The sequence below is a fragment of the Equus asinus genome, unplaced genomic scaffold, assembly GCF_041296235.1.
Source record: "Equus asinus isolate D_3611 breed Donkey unplaced genomic scaffold, EquAss-T2T_v2 contig_800, whole genome shotgun sequence".
Lineage (NCBI taxonomy): Eukaryota > Metazoa > Chordata > Mammalia > Perissodactyla > Equidae > Equus > Equus asinus.
Genome location: NW_027225517.1, coordinates 546,111 through 561,466, shown reverse-complemented (window position 1 = coordinate 561,466; position 15,356 = coordinate 546,111). Strand labels below are relative to the sequence as shown.

Sequence of the window (15,356 nt, the reverse complement as noted above, 5' to 3'; positions counted from 1 at the left end):
GGTGTGGGACAGTCACTGCCTTCCTGACACAAATCAGGGGAGCAGGGCCCCGAGGACGTGGACCTGAAGTTAGCGGGCACTATCTGAGGATGACTGTGAGTGGCAGCTCCCTCCCGTCCAGGCACAGGCTGACCCCTGCGCTGAGTGTCGCACACACGGGCCAGGCCCCCACCCTCCCCCAAAGCCCCGTTCTCCCTCCACAGCCACCCCGCTCGGCCAGAGCACGGCTGTCCGCCCACCCGTCTGCCACACCCAGCCACAGCCAGCCTGAGAGCCCGGCGCCCGGGCCACCCTGGCCCCCCTGCCCCCCTCTCCGAGTGCAACCGCTCAGCTGCCCTGACCAAGCACTCTCCCTTCCCAGACCACCGGCCCACCAGACCGGGCCTCTGCCACCTCTCTCCAGAACAATCTCTTCTCACACTCACTCCCTGCCCTGCCCCCCGGCTGCCCTCCGGCTGTCCCATCAGGCTCCTGCCTGCCCTGTGGCTTCAGGGGCAGAGGCGTCAGCACCCTCCCCATGGGCCCCTCCTGTCGCCCCCATCTGCCCGGCCCAGCCAGTTCTCCAGCATGCTGCCCAGAGCCAGTTCTCTGCCGTCACCTGGGGGCTTCCAGCAAACACGGCCCCCAACCTCTCGTTCTCGCTTGCAGCGTCCCCACCACACCGCGCCCCACCTCCTCCACAGCACACCCCCATCACCAAGACCCGCTTGCCGACTAGAAGCTTCTCCCTCTCACCGCCCTCCTCTACGCGGCGCCTGCTCCTCCCTCCCCTCGGTCCAGCCTGGCAACTCAAGGTCACGACCTCTCCCAGGTCCCACCTGCTGGACACCCCTCAACCCGTTTCCATCCCCTATAGGGACTTCACACCCGAATCCCTCCACACGCAGCTCACTGGGACCCCGCACAGCTCCCTCACCTTCCTAAGCCTCAGGCCACCAACTGTACAACGTGGACGCCGTCACACCACCAACAGGAACCACAGTCACCGTCAGACACAGGCTCACCCAACCTCTGCGCCAAGCCACCACCCTGCCTCGGTCGCAGGCCCCCTCGTCAGGCTCTACCGTCCACGGCTGCGTCTCAGTGACCCCACATTCTCCACCAGCACCACCTCACGGTCTCCCTCCACATGCCTGTCTACGGCCTGGGCTCCCCTACATGTTCTGGTCTCTTCCATCTTAAACAGAACCATCCCCTCGGCTGACCGCTGCCCAGCTCACAGGACCACAGTGGGCGGAGCGGGCCCAAGCTTGCCGACTCTACGACTGACCCTCCCCACACGGTGCAGGTCCCCGCAGGCCAGCTTCCCCCAACCTGCCCCCCAACACCCACAACAATGCCCTCACCAGGACTCCCGGGGCTACCACGTTACTCGCCCAGACGTGACCCCCACCAGCAGCACTGCTGGGCACAGGTGACCCCCCCCGCCCCAAAGCTCTCTACCCTCAGACCAGCACCACCAGACCCTGTGGGCTCCCCCCACCTTGCTGGGTGCACTTCCCAGTCTCCTCTACCAGCCTGACTGCTGCCATCCCCAGGTGTGTCCCTGGGCCCCGCTCACCACTCTGCAGGCTCTCCTGGCCTCCGACTTGACCCCGGCTCCGTCCACATCTGTGCAGTGGCCGTCTGCCTCTGGTCCAGCCACACTCTCGTCCACCTGCCCTGCTGGGTAGCCCACCCCGGACACACCCACAGCCGACTCAGCTACCCACCCCTGCTCCTCCCAGGCGCCCCAGCTCAGCAGAGGCCCACCGTCCACCTGGGGCAGTCCTGCCTGCCCCCCCAGCCCTTGAAGCCAGGTGCTTTACCTCCCGCCTCGCTGAGGTCAGTGCCGCTCTCCCTCTGCCACGAGCCCCTGCCCAAGCCAGCACTGCACCCTGCTCACACCACTGAAGCCACCTCCTAACTGGGGCCACAGCCTCGCTGCTTCTCCACAATCCACTTCCACACTGTGACCAGGGTCGTCTCAACACAGATCCCGTTTGTGTCACTTGCCTGCCAAACCCGTCGAGGGCCACTCAGGACTCATCTGATGAAGAACGAAACCTGACGTACGTAGTCTGCAGGGCTCCCCGAGATGGTCCCTCCCAGCTCCTCACCCCTCGGCCCTCCTCTGCAGTGAGACCCTAACAGTCTTTGCGGCGTCACCCCCACCCCCGCACACACGCTATGCCCCTGCTCTCCAGGCTCCTGGCCCATCTTCCCGGCATGCTCCACCCGTCAAAGCTGAGCCCAGCCTCTCACTTCCCCAGGACCCTTCTGGCCCCTCAGCCTGAGCCCTGGGCCTGCCACATGCTCCCAGGGCCCATGCGTGGTCACGTGGTGGAGCCCCTGGGTGACGGCCTCTGTGTGGTCAGCTGTGAGCCTGACAGCAGCAGAACTCCGTGAGGACTGGCCCTGCTGTCCTTGACCACAGGCCGGGCACAGGACCAGGCAGGACAGCCTCCGTCTTCGCTCAGGAGATACAAGCCACATGTGTCCTCGTGTGGACAACTCCACACCCGCTCTAAGTGTAGACTCTGCTATGGCTGGACCGTACGCTAGAAAAACGGCCGTCTGATACACTTAAGACTGACTCTCAGAGATCCGACACCGTGTGACAAAGTCCCCAGTGAGAAACAAGCGTGTTCCCCGGGACACCCGTGGGAGGCGGTGCTGTGGGCAGGACCTGCCTCGAGACGGTCCCTGTCCCGTGGACCTTCCACCATGAACCATGATACAGATGTTCTAGACCCGCGCGCTCCCAGAGCCGCCGCCGCCACACGTGCCTACTGAGCTCCTGACATGGACAGTGTGACCAAGCTCAATTTCCAACCGGTTTACCGCTAACTACTTTGGATTCAAACAGCCACATGTCCTCAAGGGTCTCGTGTTGGCCCCAGAGCCTAATGCCTGGCTTCCAAAGGTGGCCCCGCCACTTGCTGCTATGCTGTGGCCAAGCACTGAGCCTGCCTGGCCAGGGACCCCCAAATGCAAAAGGGGACAGGGACAGTCTCTCCCCCACAGCACGACCATGTCGGGTACCGGAGAGGATGTCCGTGACCGGTAGACGAGGCCTGGCATACAGGTCAGCAATCGGCACCATCAGTGATGACACGTGCCCGACTTAAACGTTCGTGCTTCTGAAAACCTGAGCCACACCCCACCCCAGACCATCCACGGAGCCGTGCGCTGACACACCAAGAGCTCCACGAATTCCCGGACCTCCTAAATTCCCGAACACGGCAGCAGAAGACACTCAGGCCTGGATCTGGAATCCTTACCTTGTCCATCCGGTCCTTCTGGACCCCGTACTTTCCGCCGAATCCTTTGGAATAGTCTGCAAAGTGGCACAACACAACACTTACACTTAGGCTGAGGACCAGCGAGGTGCCCGGGGCAGAGGCATGCAAACACACCCAGAAACAGCCCAAGACGACGCACCCCGAGCAGAAAGAGACCAGAACCGCACCCCACGCGGTCCTCACTTGCAAGCTGAGTTGGTTTCTACCCGTGGTGTTCAGCACACAGGCGGGGGAGAAGCAGAAAAGGGGTGTGCGCATGCGTCCCGCGCTCTCCTGAGGGACAGAGGGTGCCGTGTGGACTGGCAGGCCGTGAGCCGAGGGCCCAGCACAGGCGCGGGGCAGCGTGCCACTCCAACAGCACAGTCCTCCACCTGGCACCGCTCCCGCCCTACTAGGACTAGGCAGAGGCTCGAGGCAGCTGTTTTCTTGCTTTTTAAAAGAAAAAAAAAAAATTCCATGGGGAAATTCTACCAGCCAACTCTTAGGACGTAGCAACACAGATCTCCATGACAGTCACACCGTCACACGGCGTTAAGGCCACGCAGAGCCAAGGCCATCTCCGCGCAGGCTGCCGGATCAGCACCAGATCAGCTGCGTCCGCCGTCCCTCGCCTGAACACGGCCGTGTGTTCCCAACCAGGGGACAGAGCCTACGCTCTGCCCTGGCAAGGAGGACCGTCCTTGTCTTCCGCTCGTGTGTCCAGGTTCTAACGGCCAAGTCCGAATTTGGACAGCAATTAAATAACTGCTCTAAGGAGAAATGTGTTCACCGTGTGGACTCCCAACAGATACACCTAGAAATTTCCTGTGTCTTCTTAGCTTCCTGTACATACCGTTTAGCTCTGTGTGAGGAAGTCATACGTAGGTGGTGTCGTCAAAAAAACCAAAACAAACGAAAAACACCTCCCACCCCTGGTCAAAAAAACACCACCATGATGAAACAGAGACCACACAGAACACGGCTGCCCTGCCCCTGCCCCTGCCCCTCGGTGTCCCGCGCCTCTGGCTGAACTAAACATGGTTCTCCCCGTCTCAGAGGCAGTCAGGTGGCTTACTCAGTAGGTAAGTCACGGTCAACAGCAAGAGCTCCAGCAGAAGGCTGCTGGGAGACCAGGGACACCCCACTCCAGGACGGAGCCACGTTATGGGTTTAGGGCAACACACCCTGCAAACTACGGCCATGTCTTGCCAAGCACAAACCCCATGGTGCCAGGGAACAAGTGAATGGGGGTGGGAGGAGTGCAGGCGACCATGGCTCCAGCATACACCTGGGTTTCAACGCCCGAGTGCCCCTCGAGGGCACAGAGGGTGCTGGCAAGGCTGAGGCTGGAAGTCTGTGCTAGAAGTGGCCGCACTGGAGGGGAGGCGGGGGCGGGGGGTGGTGAGCAACTGTGCCTTGCTGGGACTCGTGCTTGGCCAGTCTCTCCTTGTAATCAAACCCCACAGCACAGGAGTCCTGCCTCTCGGACTGAACACCAAATCTGCCTCCGAAACCAGTCTTATAACCTGGAAATCCACAAGCAACAGTGGAGAAAACCGAGAGAGGAAACACAGTTTGGTTAGAATCGTGGGAGCATGGGCAAGAATCAAGTACATCGTTTAGAGAAAGGAAAAGCTCTGCCAGGCTCAGGGGCTGCAGAGCCAGCTCGCAGGCTCAGCAACAGTCAAAACTGGGCTCAAAGGTTAGAGGGCAAACTCAAACTCTTAACACTCCAGCCAAGATCAGAGACCAGGTTAGGAACTGTATTTCAAGTAATTCGGGAAAGCCACTCCACGCTTTGAGGTTTCTTTCTAGGTCCTACCCACGCTGCAGACAAGAGAACGCATCTCTGCGCATGTGAAGAAAGAGACACGTTATACACGAGGTTACTGCACGGCAACGCGTACCAGCCCCACCTCCATCTGTGCTGGCTGAAAGGACGGGGTGAGTCTGGGGCTCACTCAGAGGTCTCCCGTCCCCACGTGCTACTTTCCCAGGGACATGGTTCTGTCGTGGAAAGCACACACTCCTGGGCAGAGAGGAGGCATCCCCTTCCACAGCCTACAGCACGCTTTATCAGCACCAATTCATGGACTGGATCGCTGTCGCCCCTCTGGCCGCCCCCTCAGGGCAGAAAACAGCGTTCCCAGAGCTGCTGCAGGCAGTGACCAGCGCTCCAGAAGCCCAGTGACATGGGGCCTTCTCGCGGGAGCCCTCCCGTGGGAGGGGACGGGGGTTCCTCACTCCTCTAGCTGAAGGGCTGTCTCAAATCACGGGAGGGCTACGACAACCTCCCACACTGAAGACACAACACCACTGCTACAGAGACACGGCAAAAACACGGCACAGTGACGGACCTGGGAAGGGAAATAAACTCGGGAAACGATCCCAAGTAGGAGATTCAAAATGAAGGTACCTTTTTGAGATTCGTGCAGCTGCAATTTCTCCTGGTGATCCCGGCCAAGAGCACATTTGTCTTGTCTGTCTGTCAGCACACCAAATTTTCCTCCAAACCCTTTCACGTAGTCTAATGGATTAGAAAAAGGACACAAACTGGTATTAACAGATAGCCCGGGCAACAGAGAGAAAACATGTTTTTCAATGCACGTCAATACACACAATTCGCTCAATTCATCCCTTCTCTCTCAGATCTTCGGTAAAACTTTAGGTAACACTCATCAAGAGGCCCTCCTCATACAGCGTATGGAAACTGACCCCATCTGTAATCCCAGCGTTCCGAATAAACGCAGACGGGACCCCACAGAAGCAGCGCCAAGCGATGCAGCTTAAGCAGCAACCGGAGCCCCACAGTCCCACCACTTACACACGCGACACTATTAGCACAAGCGGCACTGCTGGGGTGTTAGAGCCAAAAAAACTGGCAAGAGTCGATCTCTCATGTAACAGCTGTGTTTCTGCTTTGCTGTTTTAAAGCTGGCTGCTTAACTGAGAGATGTCCGTATTAAGGGCTGCTGGTTACGCTCCGTCCCTGTCTGCTGCTCTGGTTACCACCCGTCCCGATAATGGTCACCGGCTGGAGAGCTGGTAAGATGCAGGCACCTGTCTGGGACTCGTGCTTCTCTGTTTTGCCTTGATACTCAAAGCCGACGGCACTTTTATCCACCTTGTCCTTGTCGATACCGTACTTGCCACCGAAGCCTTTGGAGTAATCTAAAAACAAGGAAAGCAGTTTACAGGCCAGCAACACAACCAGTGAGCAAGCTGTGGATTCCAGCAGGCTTCAAGAAAATACTTTTAACACTCAATTAAAAAAAATATAAACCAAAAATCTTTTAGGCTCACTATAAGATCACTGATACAGAAAATATCTAAAAGTCTTGCTCGTATGTAATAACAGGACTAGGAAGAGTCCTATAAAGACAGCAGATTTATAACTGTAGCATCTTTCCTTCATTCCAAAAGACAGCATGGAGTAACAGTTTATTACAAAGCTTCTGGAGCAGCACGAGCCGAGCAGCCGGCTTTTAATGGGTCCCTCTGCTTCATGGACCAGCACAAGGAGAGGCATGCAGGGGTGCCTGCAAAGACAGGATAAACCTGGAACGCCCTCCAGAAACATCAGCTCTCAAAGCTCCGCCAGTGGAATGGTTCTCTCTGCACTAAAGGAGGACTCCATCGTGGGCACGTCAACGCACGAGCGCGCGGAGCAAACCCCTTCCGCAAAGGCCTGGGGCTGCCGAGGAGCCTGCCTGCCCAGGCACTTGGGGCTGTGCCCCCGACCTCCCAGAGTGGCATTTCCTCTGCCCCAGAGGCCTCTTGGGGAGAAAGTCAGTGCAGACTGCAAGGCATCCAGCAGCAGGTCCTGAGGAACTGGGTGCGCGTGGGGCAGAGGAGCACAGGTCTGCTCCAAGGAGGGAGGGAGAGAAGGCAGTGACAGCGACCCCGCACCGCACGCCACCTGCTGTAACGGAAGTGACACCTGCGGCAAAGGGACACTGGGCTGGCCCACGGCCAGCTCCTCGGAGAAACGCCAAGCCAGTGGGGTTTCCAGTGCTGGGTTTTGGTTTTGTTCTTTAAAGAAACCTGGGATTTTTTTAAATACGTGAGCTCTCAGTTTTTATATGTTGGCAATCATTTTAAAAAATCTAAATGTACAGGCCAAACAAAACAATGAGGAGAACCAACGGTTCATGGCCTCTGCAGGAGGGGCTGAATCTAACGCCCTCCACCTACAGCCCTCGCCGGGTGACGGCAGTAAGTGACCCGCGAGGCCGCCACAGCGAAGGAAGCCAGCACGGCTTCTGAGGACAATCTGGCAATCTATCGAAATTTTAATTCAGTGTTCTCTGACCCAATTATATTTCTAGGAATTTACTCTTGAATAACCACTTACGTACATAAGACACAGGGAGAAGAATACTCATGCAGTCGACTTTTAACATCGAAAATTGAAAATAACCTAACTTGTACATTCCACAGAGGAATGGTTACGTAGACTACGGGATCTTCCCACCACAAGGACTGAGCAGTCACCAAAAACGCGACAGACCCCTACGCTGACCTGAACGGAACAACAACGGCCAAACGTTTGAGTTAAAAAACCGTGTAACTATAACGTGACCCGCCGTACACAGGGGAAACGCCCCAGTGCGCATGTCTGTAAGCGTGTGGGAAGCAGCGGCGAGGGGGCAGGCCGCGCGGTGCACGGGCTGCGGGGCGCCGCCCGGGCGGACCTTTCTGCGACTCGTGCTTCTCCGTCTTGCCCTGGTAGTCGAAGCCCACGGCGCTCTTGTCCACCCGGTCGGCCTGCACGCCATACTTGCCGCCGAGGCTGCTGGAGTAGTCTGTGGAGACACGCAGCAGTGGGCATGGGAGCAGATATGAGCTAACCCGGCGCTTGGTTGAACCAGAACAGAAACGACTCGCGGTGTGACTCAGCAAGAGATCAAGCACACATTCTAAAACACATGAGCCACCCACTGTCACCCACGCGTGCCACCCACTGTCACCCACGCGTGACGCTCGACTCAGTCTACAGCGTCCCTTTCACCTGTTAGGGGCACTTCGTTCATGATGGCAGACGTGAACTGCGTTCCCACCTCGGAAGTTCACCGTTCAGACACTTTCTGAGCACCGACTGCACGGCAGCGAGCAAAGGTCTGAATCACCACTTACATACACTCAAAAGTGTTTCAAGAATAAGTCTAACAAGATGCTTCCACTACAAGTCAGCTGTGGGGCGGGAACGGGGTGGGGGTAACTTCCAGTTCCTGGGGGGCAGAGGATCAAAACCAACTCTGCATCCCCTTGGCTCCTTCTTCCAGCGGGTCTGAAAGTTGCCTCTAGGACTCTGCCCGGCTCCCTGAGCATCTGGGAGCACTTTTCCAACCAGAGGAGAGTCAGGACTGCGCCAGGGGCTCAGCCGCGCTCAGCCACGGGCAGGGGGGCCCACCGACCCACAGCCCTGGGATCTCAGCCCTCGCCAGCCGGCGCCCGGCTGAATCCCGCGGTCAGGGCCTGGGGGATTAGCCAGGCAGAGCGCCGCGGGGCCCACGCAGCCCTGCGCCAAGCGGCGCGCTCACTGGGGATGCCGCCAGCGCTGCGATCAGCGGGAAACGGAACCCCCCCATCCCACCCCCGCCCCCAGGCCCGACACGTCCACAGACCGCGGGCGGAGGAAGCCCCGCACCCGCTCCAGGGAGGCCGCCCGCGGGGATCGAGTTCCTGGTGCAACACTCAGGCGATTCAAACAGAGGAACCAAAAACCCAGAAGCACCTTTCTGCTGATTTCCAACACAGCCAGAAGAGGGATGGCTCCAAATTTAGAGCCTCTCGGCCGTCTGCAGCTGCGCGTGTCGCTGCATTTCCAGTGACCTGATTGCTAAACCCCTCTGTAGGTGGGGGCCGGGCCGCAGGAGCCGCGGCTGCGACGGCCCCGCCCGGGCGCCAGGGAGACCCCGGCCCCTCTCGGTCCTTCCCCGCAGGGCCCCGCTCCTACCTCGCCCCGCTTGGACCCAAGCCCCTCCCCGTCGGCCCTCCAACTCCTTCCCCTAAACCCCAGGGCCCTGATCCCGTCGCCCCCGATCCCGGACCCCTCCCCGCAGGGCCCCTCTCCTACCTCGCCCCGCTTGGACCCCAGCCCCTTCCCCTCGGCCCTCCACCCCCCTCCCCTAAACCCCTGGGCCCTGAGCCCCTCCCCCCGAACCCCACCCCCTCCCAGCATGGCCTCTCTCGCACCTCGCCCCCCTCCGACCCTCGGCTCCTCCACTCTCTCTTCTCCTAGCCCCCGGGTCCCGGGCACCCTCTCAGACCCCAGACCCCCTCCCCGTCTGGCCCTCTCCTCCCCTTCCTCCCTGCAGCCCCGGCCCCTCCCCTTCGGACCCCTAAACCTCAGAACTGCCCTTCCCTCCCCGACACCAGGCCCTCCCCACCGCTCGGCGCCCCGCCCCTCACCCCGCGGCCCCCCGGCCCCCACCCCTCGGCCCCCGGCCCCGGCTCCCCGGCCTGGGGAAGCCTCGCCCGCGCTCCCCCCGCGGCCGACCCGAAACCGCGAGCGGAAGAGCGGCTAGACCGCTGCGGCCGCCGCTTCCTTCCCTTTTCGGGGCCCGGGGGCGCCCCAGGAGCGCCGCGGAGGGGCCGGCCCCCCCCGCCCGGCGAGAGCCGCGCTCGCTCACCGCCGCCTGGCTCAGTCCGGCCCCACTCGACTCCGGCCCCGGCCCCTCCGCGCCCGCCGCTCCCAGGCGCCCGGCTCCACTTCCGGTTCCTTGGGCGGGGGCGGGGCCTCATCCAGGTCCCGACGAGGCCCCGCCCCTCCCCGGCACGTCCCGCCCCTCGCCCGGCCGCCTCCCTCGCGCGCGTGCGCGGGCAGCGCGGGCCGAGCTCCGCCGGGGTGCGAGCCTGCAAAGCGTGCCTGGAAACACTCTGTTCCTACACGCAGAGTCAATGTACGGAGCGCCCACCGTGTGCGCACGAGAGTGTGCTCAGATGCAGGCGATCCCAGGTGGGACTCGAGGATTGACAACTCTGCCCGGGGTGAGAAAGGGAAAATGAGCCAGGCCTGGGGGTCAGTGCCCAGTGCATGAGCCCTGAGGACTCCCAAGAGGTGAATGTGACCGCCAGTCAGCTGGAGGGACGAGCGTCTTCATCATCCACCCCTCCATCCATCCATCCATCCATCCATCACCCATACATCTATCCGTCCATCTGTTCTCTATTCATCCATCCATCATCCATCCATTCATTCATCATCCATCCATCATCCCTTTTCTTCCATCCACCCTCCATTCTATCCGCCCATCCATCCGTCATCCATCTGTCCACCCAGCCTCCATTCATCCACCCATCCTTCTATCCATCCCTCACCCACACATCCATCCATCCATCATCCATCTTCTCTATCCACCCATCCACCCTCCATTTACCCACCCCACCATCCATCTATCCATCATCCATCCATTCATCATCCATTCTTCTGTCCATCCAGAGAAGGTCAGGTATGCATCAGAGATAGAAGGTCAGCAGAATAAACACAGCCCTTGCCTTCAGGAACCTTCCAGCCTAGAAGGGGAATCAGGCGTTAATCACATAGATAGATAATTAGGAAAAAAGATAAATGCTGTGAGGAAGAAGTCAAAGGTGTCATGAAATTATACTGGGGAAAAGGTGGGACATGAAGTCATCCAAGAGATCAGACAAGGTTTCTTTGAGCAATTCACCTTTGTGCCAAGATCTGAAGGCCAAATAGAAGTAAACCAGGTAAGGAGCGAAGAATTTTCCAGGTGAGAAAACAGCACGTGCACAGGCCCTGGGATCGGAAAGGTCTTGCCACAGAGGAACTGAAGGCAGTTCAGTGTAGCGGAAGTGTGGTGATGAAGCAGGGAAGTGGGGTGGGATGGGGCCGGGTCATGGAGAGGTTGGAAGGGCACAGCAAGGACCTTGGTCTTTATTCTAAAAGAAATGGGAAGTCCTTGGAGGAAGTTAAACAGAGAAGAGACATCATGCAGTTTGGACGGTAGTGAAATCCCTCTAACAGCTGTGTGGAGAACGGATGGGAAGAGGGCCAGGCAGGAGCTCGGACAGCCAGTTCAGGCAGACTGGTGGTGGCGGGTAAGAGGGAGAGAAGCGAGTGGATACAAGAGACATTGAGAAAGTTAAATTGTCAGGCTTGAGGATGGATGGGGCTGTGGGGTGGGGAAGGAGATGTCAGGTGTCAAAGGATAATTTTTTTCAAAAAGAAAACTATTTTCATGCGTATATAAAATGAACACATCAAAGATTTTATTTACCTTAATAACGAATGAAGTGATAAAATGTTACAACTTATTCAAAGGAGAAGTCAAAGGAATGCTGAAACGAATTTGCAAAAACTGGTCTGCCCGTAGGGCAACAGTCACTCGTATGTCACTGGACACAGCTAATTTGAGCTTCTATAGACAAGAATTACTTGCACTGCTGTCTGTTTTCCAGAGGTATGAAATAGATTAGGCAAGAACAGAGGCACACATCCCACGGAATGAGATGATCATCGGAGGCTCCGGCGTTCTGTTGAAAGAATATCCAGTGATAAGTTGTGCCCATGCTGAAGTCTGAAATTTTTCCTTACAAAAGGGTGACTCTGAGCATCTGAGTAGGCGCCTAGATGGGGAAACGGGCAGCGGTGGGGCAGAGAGGCATCAAGATGGAGTGGGGAGAGTAAGAATAGAGTTTTGGACTTGGTCCATTGGAGGGGCCGTGGCACATCGAGGTGAGGTCCAAGAAGTGATGCTGGAGACGTGGCTTGAGTTGGGGCTTTGAGAGTAAGCAGGATGAGGTCATAAAAGGTAGGAAGGCGTCCCGGGAAGAGGAAGAAATTCAAGCAAAGGCGCAGAGATGGAAGAGAATGGGAAACATCGAGGTCAGATTGATAGAAGTGTTTTCACGCCCATCGCTACTACCCACAGTGAGCGGAGCGGGCGGTGACGTGTCCAGCTCCCCATCTGCGCAGCTAGCACCTGCACCCTGGAGCTGTAATACGGCGACCGCATGTCGTTGGATTAGCCCAGGGCCAGGCACACAGAAAGTGCCCCATAAGTGTTGCCCCTTAGTTGGCTGTAAGGGGAACCGAAAGCCCGCGAGGCAGGCAGGCAGGGTAAGGTATCTGCATTTTACTAAAGCAGAGATGCAGGAGATCAGAGAGGCTGGGTGCCCTACCTGAAGCCACATAGCAAGAGGGCGAGACCCCAGTTGGGACCCACACCTGTGGTCTGGGAGACATTATTCAGAGCACCCTCTTTCAATGGGAAAACTGTGGACACCTCAATTCTGCCTCAGGTTTCCCCACCTTTCCTTCCATGACCTGCCGTCCAACTTGCGGAGGGAGCCTCAGCCTGAGCCCCAGGGAGCATCCGGAGACCTAGGCCTCAGCCAATCAGCTCACTGCACTCCTCTAACGCTGATTGGCTCAGGAGCAAGCACGTGCTTCAACCGGGTCCAATGGGACTTGGCGGAGGCTTCCAGGAGACCCGGAAGTTGTGTTCTCCCGGCAGCGAGGGCGGGATGGAGGCCCGCCGGCGGTCCACGTGTCTCCTCGCTGAGCTGAGAGCCCGCGGGGGCGGAGGAGCCGGGCCTGGACGGCGCCTGCGGTCCCCAAGGCCGGGTCCTCCTTACTCCGTTCCCTTCCACGAGCCAGCACGTTCCCTGGCCGCCCCTGCCATGATGGTCCTAACGGAATACAAAGGGGACAGTGCGAGAGGCAGGGACGACGAGCGGGGACATCTCTGGGATGCGCCGGGGACCGGGTCCCTGCGGCCCGGATGCCTGTAGGGCTATGTGCACTTTCAGGGGCTGCTGGACCCAGTTACCGTGGTCTAGGATTTATACAACAACCGAAAGTTATTCTCTCCCCACCTGGAGATCGGAAATTGGAAACCGAGGTGTGGGCAGGCGTGCATCCCTCCTGGACGCTGGCGGGGAGAAAGCTTTCCTGTCTCTTCCAGCTTCTGGTGGCTGCCGGCTAGCCTTGGCTTGCGGCTGCATCGTCCAGGCGCTGCCTCTGGCTGCACGTGACCTTCTCTTCTCCTCTGTGTGTCCCTCTGAAGCCCCCACTGCCTCTCTCTCAGAAGGAGACACGGGACTGCATTTCGTGCCCTCGGGAGAATCCAGGATAACTCCTCAAGTCTTTAACTGAACCCTCTCTGTGGCCGTATGAAGTAATATCCCAACGCAAGGGATCAGGAAGTGGACGCATCTTTTTGGAGGCCACCATCAGCCCACCACAAAGGCCTACGAAAGGGCTTTATTTTAAAAGCAGAAGAAGAAAATTAACATTTAGGTTGGAGAAAGTATGTATGTTCTATAAATGTGATGTTACTGGAGTCATCTTTGTATCAATGCTATTGTAAAATATAATGTTTTTTCCCCATAGAGGAAGGAGCCCACAAAGGCAGAAGTGCCTAGGGCCCCTGAAAATCAGAATTCCCACCTGTTCACAAGGAACCTGAATACGAAAGCCAGGTGGTTAAAAAGACTCTGGAGAAGGCTCCAGAAGGAGGTTTCTTTTCTTTTCTTTTCTTTTCTTTTTTTTGAGAAAGATTAGCCCTGAGCTAACATCTGCCACCAATCCTCCTCTTTTTGCTGAGGAAGACTGGCCCTGAGCTCACATCCGTGCCCATCTTCCTCTACTTTCTATGTGGGATGCTTGCCACAGCATGGCGTGCCAAGCGGTGCCATTCCACACCTGGGATCCGAACCGGCGAACCCCAGGCCTCCGAAGCAGAACGTGCGAACTTAACTGCTGCGCCACCGGGCCGGCCCCCAGAAGGCGGTTTCTTGACTGAGTGACTGGGAAGAATGAGGGGTTTTAGGCTAAATGAGGAAGTCAGAACTGGAAGGAGGGGAGCTAACACTGGGGAGGCAGCCTGCGGGCCACGTGGCTTCTGCCCCTCAGGAGAGCGTGTGGCCCAGACCAGCTGGCCACATAGCGATTGTGGATACAAGGTAATCCTTTTAATACAGGATGGTTCATTTTTCCCTGGAAACAGCTTTATGAGTTGAAAATTATTTTTAAGAGCATCTTATTGAGATGTAATTTACATAAAATATAGTACACTCAAAGTGTACAATTCTGTGGTTTTTAATATAGTCACAGGGTGGTGCAACCATCTCCACGACCTAATTTTAGAACATTTTCATCCCCCCCAAACAAGCCCACCTCGTTAGCAGTCAACCCCTGTGCCCCGCTCCCCCCCACCCCCGCAAGCAGCCTCTCATTACTTTCTCTCTGTGAGGTGGGTATTGTTGCTTCCATTTCCCAGATGAGGACAGCCAGAGCTCACTGGGGCTTTCAGCGGGAGGGGGGGCGTGAGCCGTTTGTGACACCCAGACCCATCCAGCGTCTCTGTGGAGAACAGACTGCTTCAGAGTCACTGCTGGTGAAAAGGCAAAAGGCAGGGCCCGTCTCCCCTTTGACACACCGTGTCGGGAGAGTGTGTGGCAGAGACTGGCTGGCCAAGTAGCAATGACAGATACAACGTCAAATTTGGAAAGCGAAAAGGTTTAGCCGTGCTCAAAAACAAGTTGAATGTCTCTATGGACCGGAAGTGAATAGAAATGTGACGTGGGGGGCTGAGGCTGCAGGCCTGCTGGGCCCGGGGTGCCCACCCTGGTCCAAGAAGCCGAAAAGGCAAATGCAGTGAGGACAACCTGCCCAGCCCACAACAGGACTCGAGCAGGTCAGCTCCTGCCTCAGGGCACGGACAGCCTCCATGGCGTCCACACCACCACATAGGGCGGGATAACTCGGTGTGGCAGAGAGTGGATCCCCAGCCCTCCTTCTGGACTCACTGGGCCTCTGGCTGCCCAGCTCCACATCTCCCAGCTTCTTTGGTGACGGCTGCGGCCACATAACCAAGATCTCACAATGGAACATGAGAGAGGAGGATATGCACCGCTTTCTGGCCCGTAAAAACACCCACACGGCTTCCCCCTTACCGTAGGTTGGGATGACGGCAAAGATGGATCCGTGCCCGTTGCTGCTGGGACGAATTACAACCAAGGTCGTGGCTGAAAAATGCAGATACTTACAGTTCTGGAGGCCGGAAGTCTGAAATCAGTTTCGTTGGGCCAAAGTCAAGGCCAAAGAGAGACCCCAAGGAA

The 15,356-nt window shown here is 57.8% G+C and overlaps 1 protein-coding gene across 1 annotated transcript in view; it reads right to left on the bottom strand.

The window, feature by feature from the left end:
- LOC106846401 (liprin-alpha-1) overlaps window positions 1–10,049 on the bottom strand; it is a 179,051-nt gene extending 169,002 nt beyond the window's left edge. The window contains 6 exon segments of the mRNA XM_070503739.1: window positions 3,264–3,319; window positions 5,086–5,112; window positions 5,680–5,790; window positions 6,324–6,434; window positions 7,958–8,068; window positions 9,899–10,049. Of these exon segments, the coding sequence (XP_070359840.1) occupies window positions 3,264–3,319; window positions 5,086–5,112; window positions 5,680–5,790; window positions 6,324–6,434; window positions 7,958–8,068; window positions 9,899–10,010 (528 nt within the window). The 5' untranslated portion in view covers window positions 10,011–10,049.
- Window positions 10,050–15,356: the final 5,307 nt, after the last annotated feature.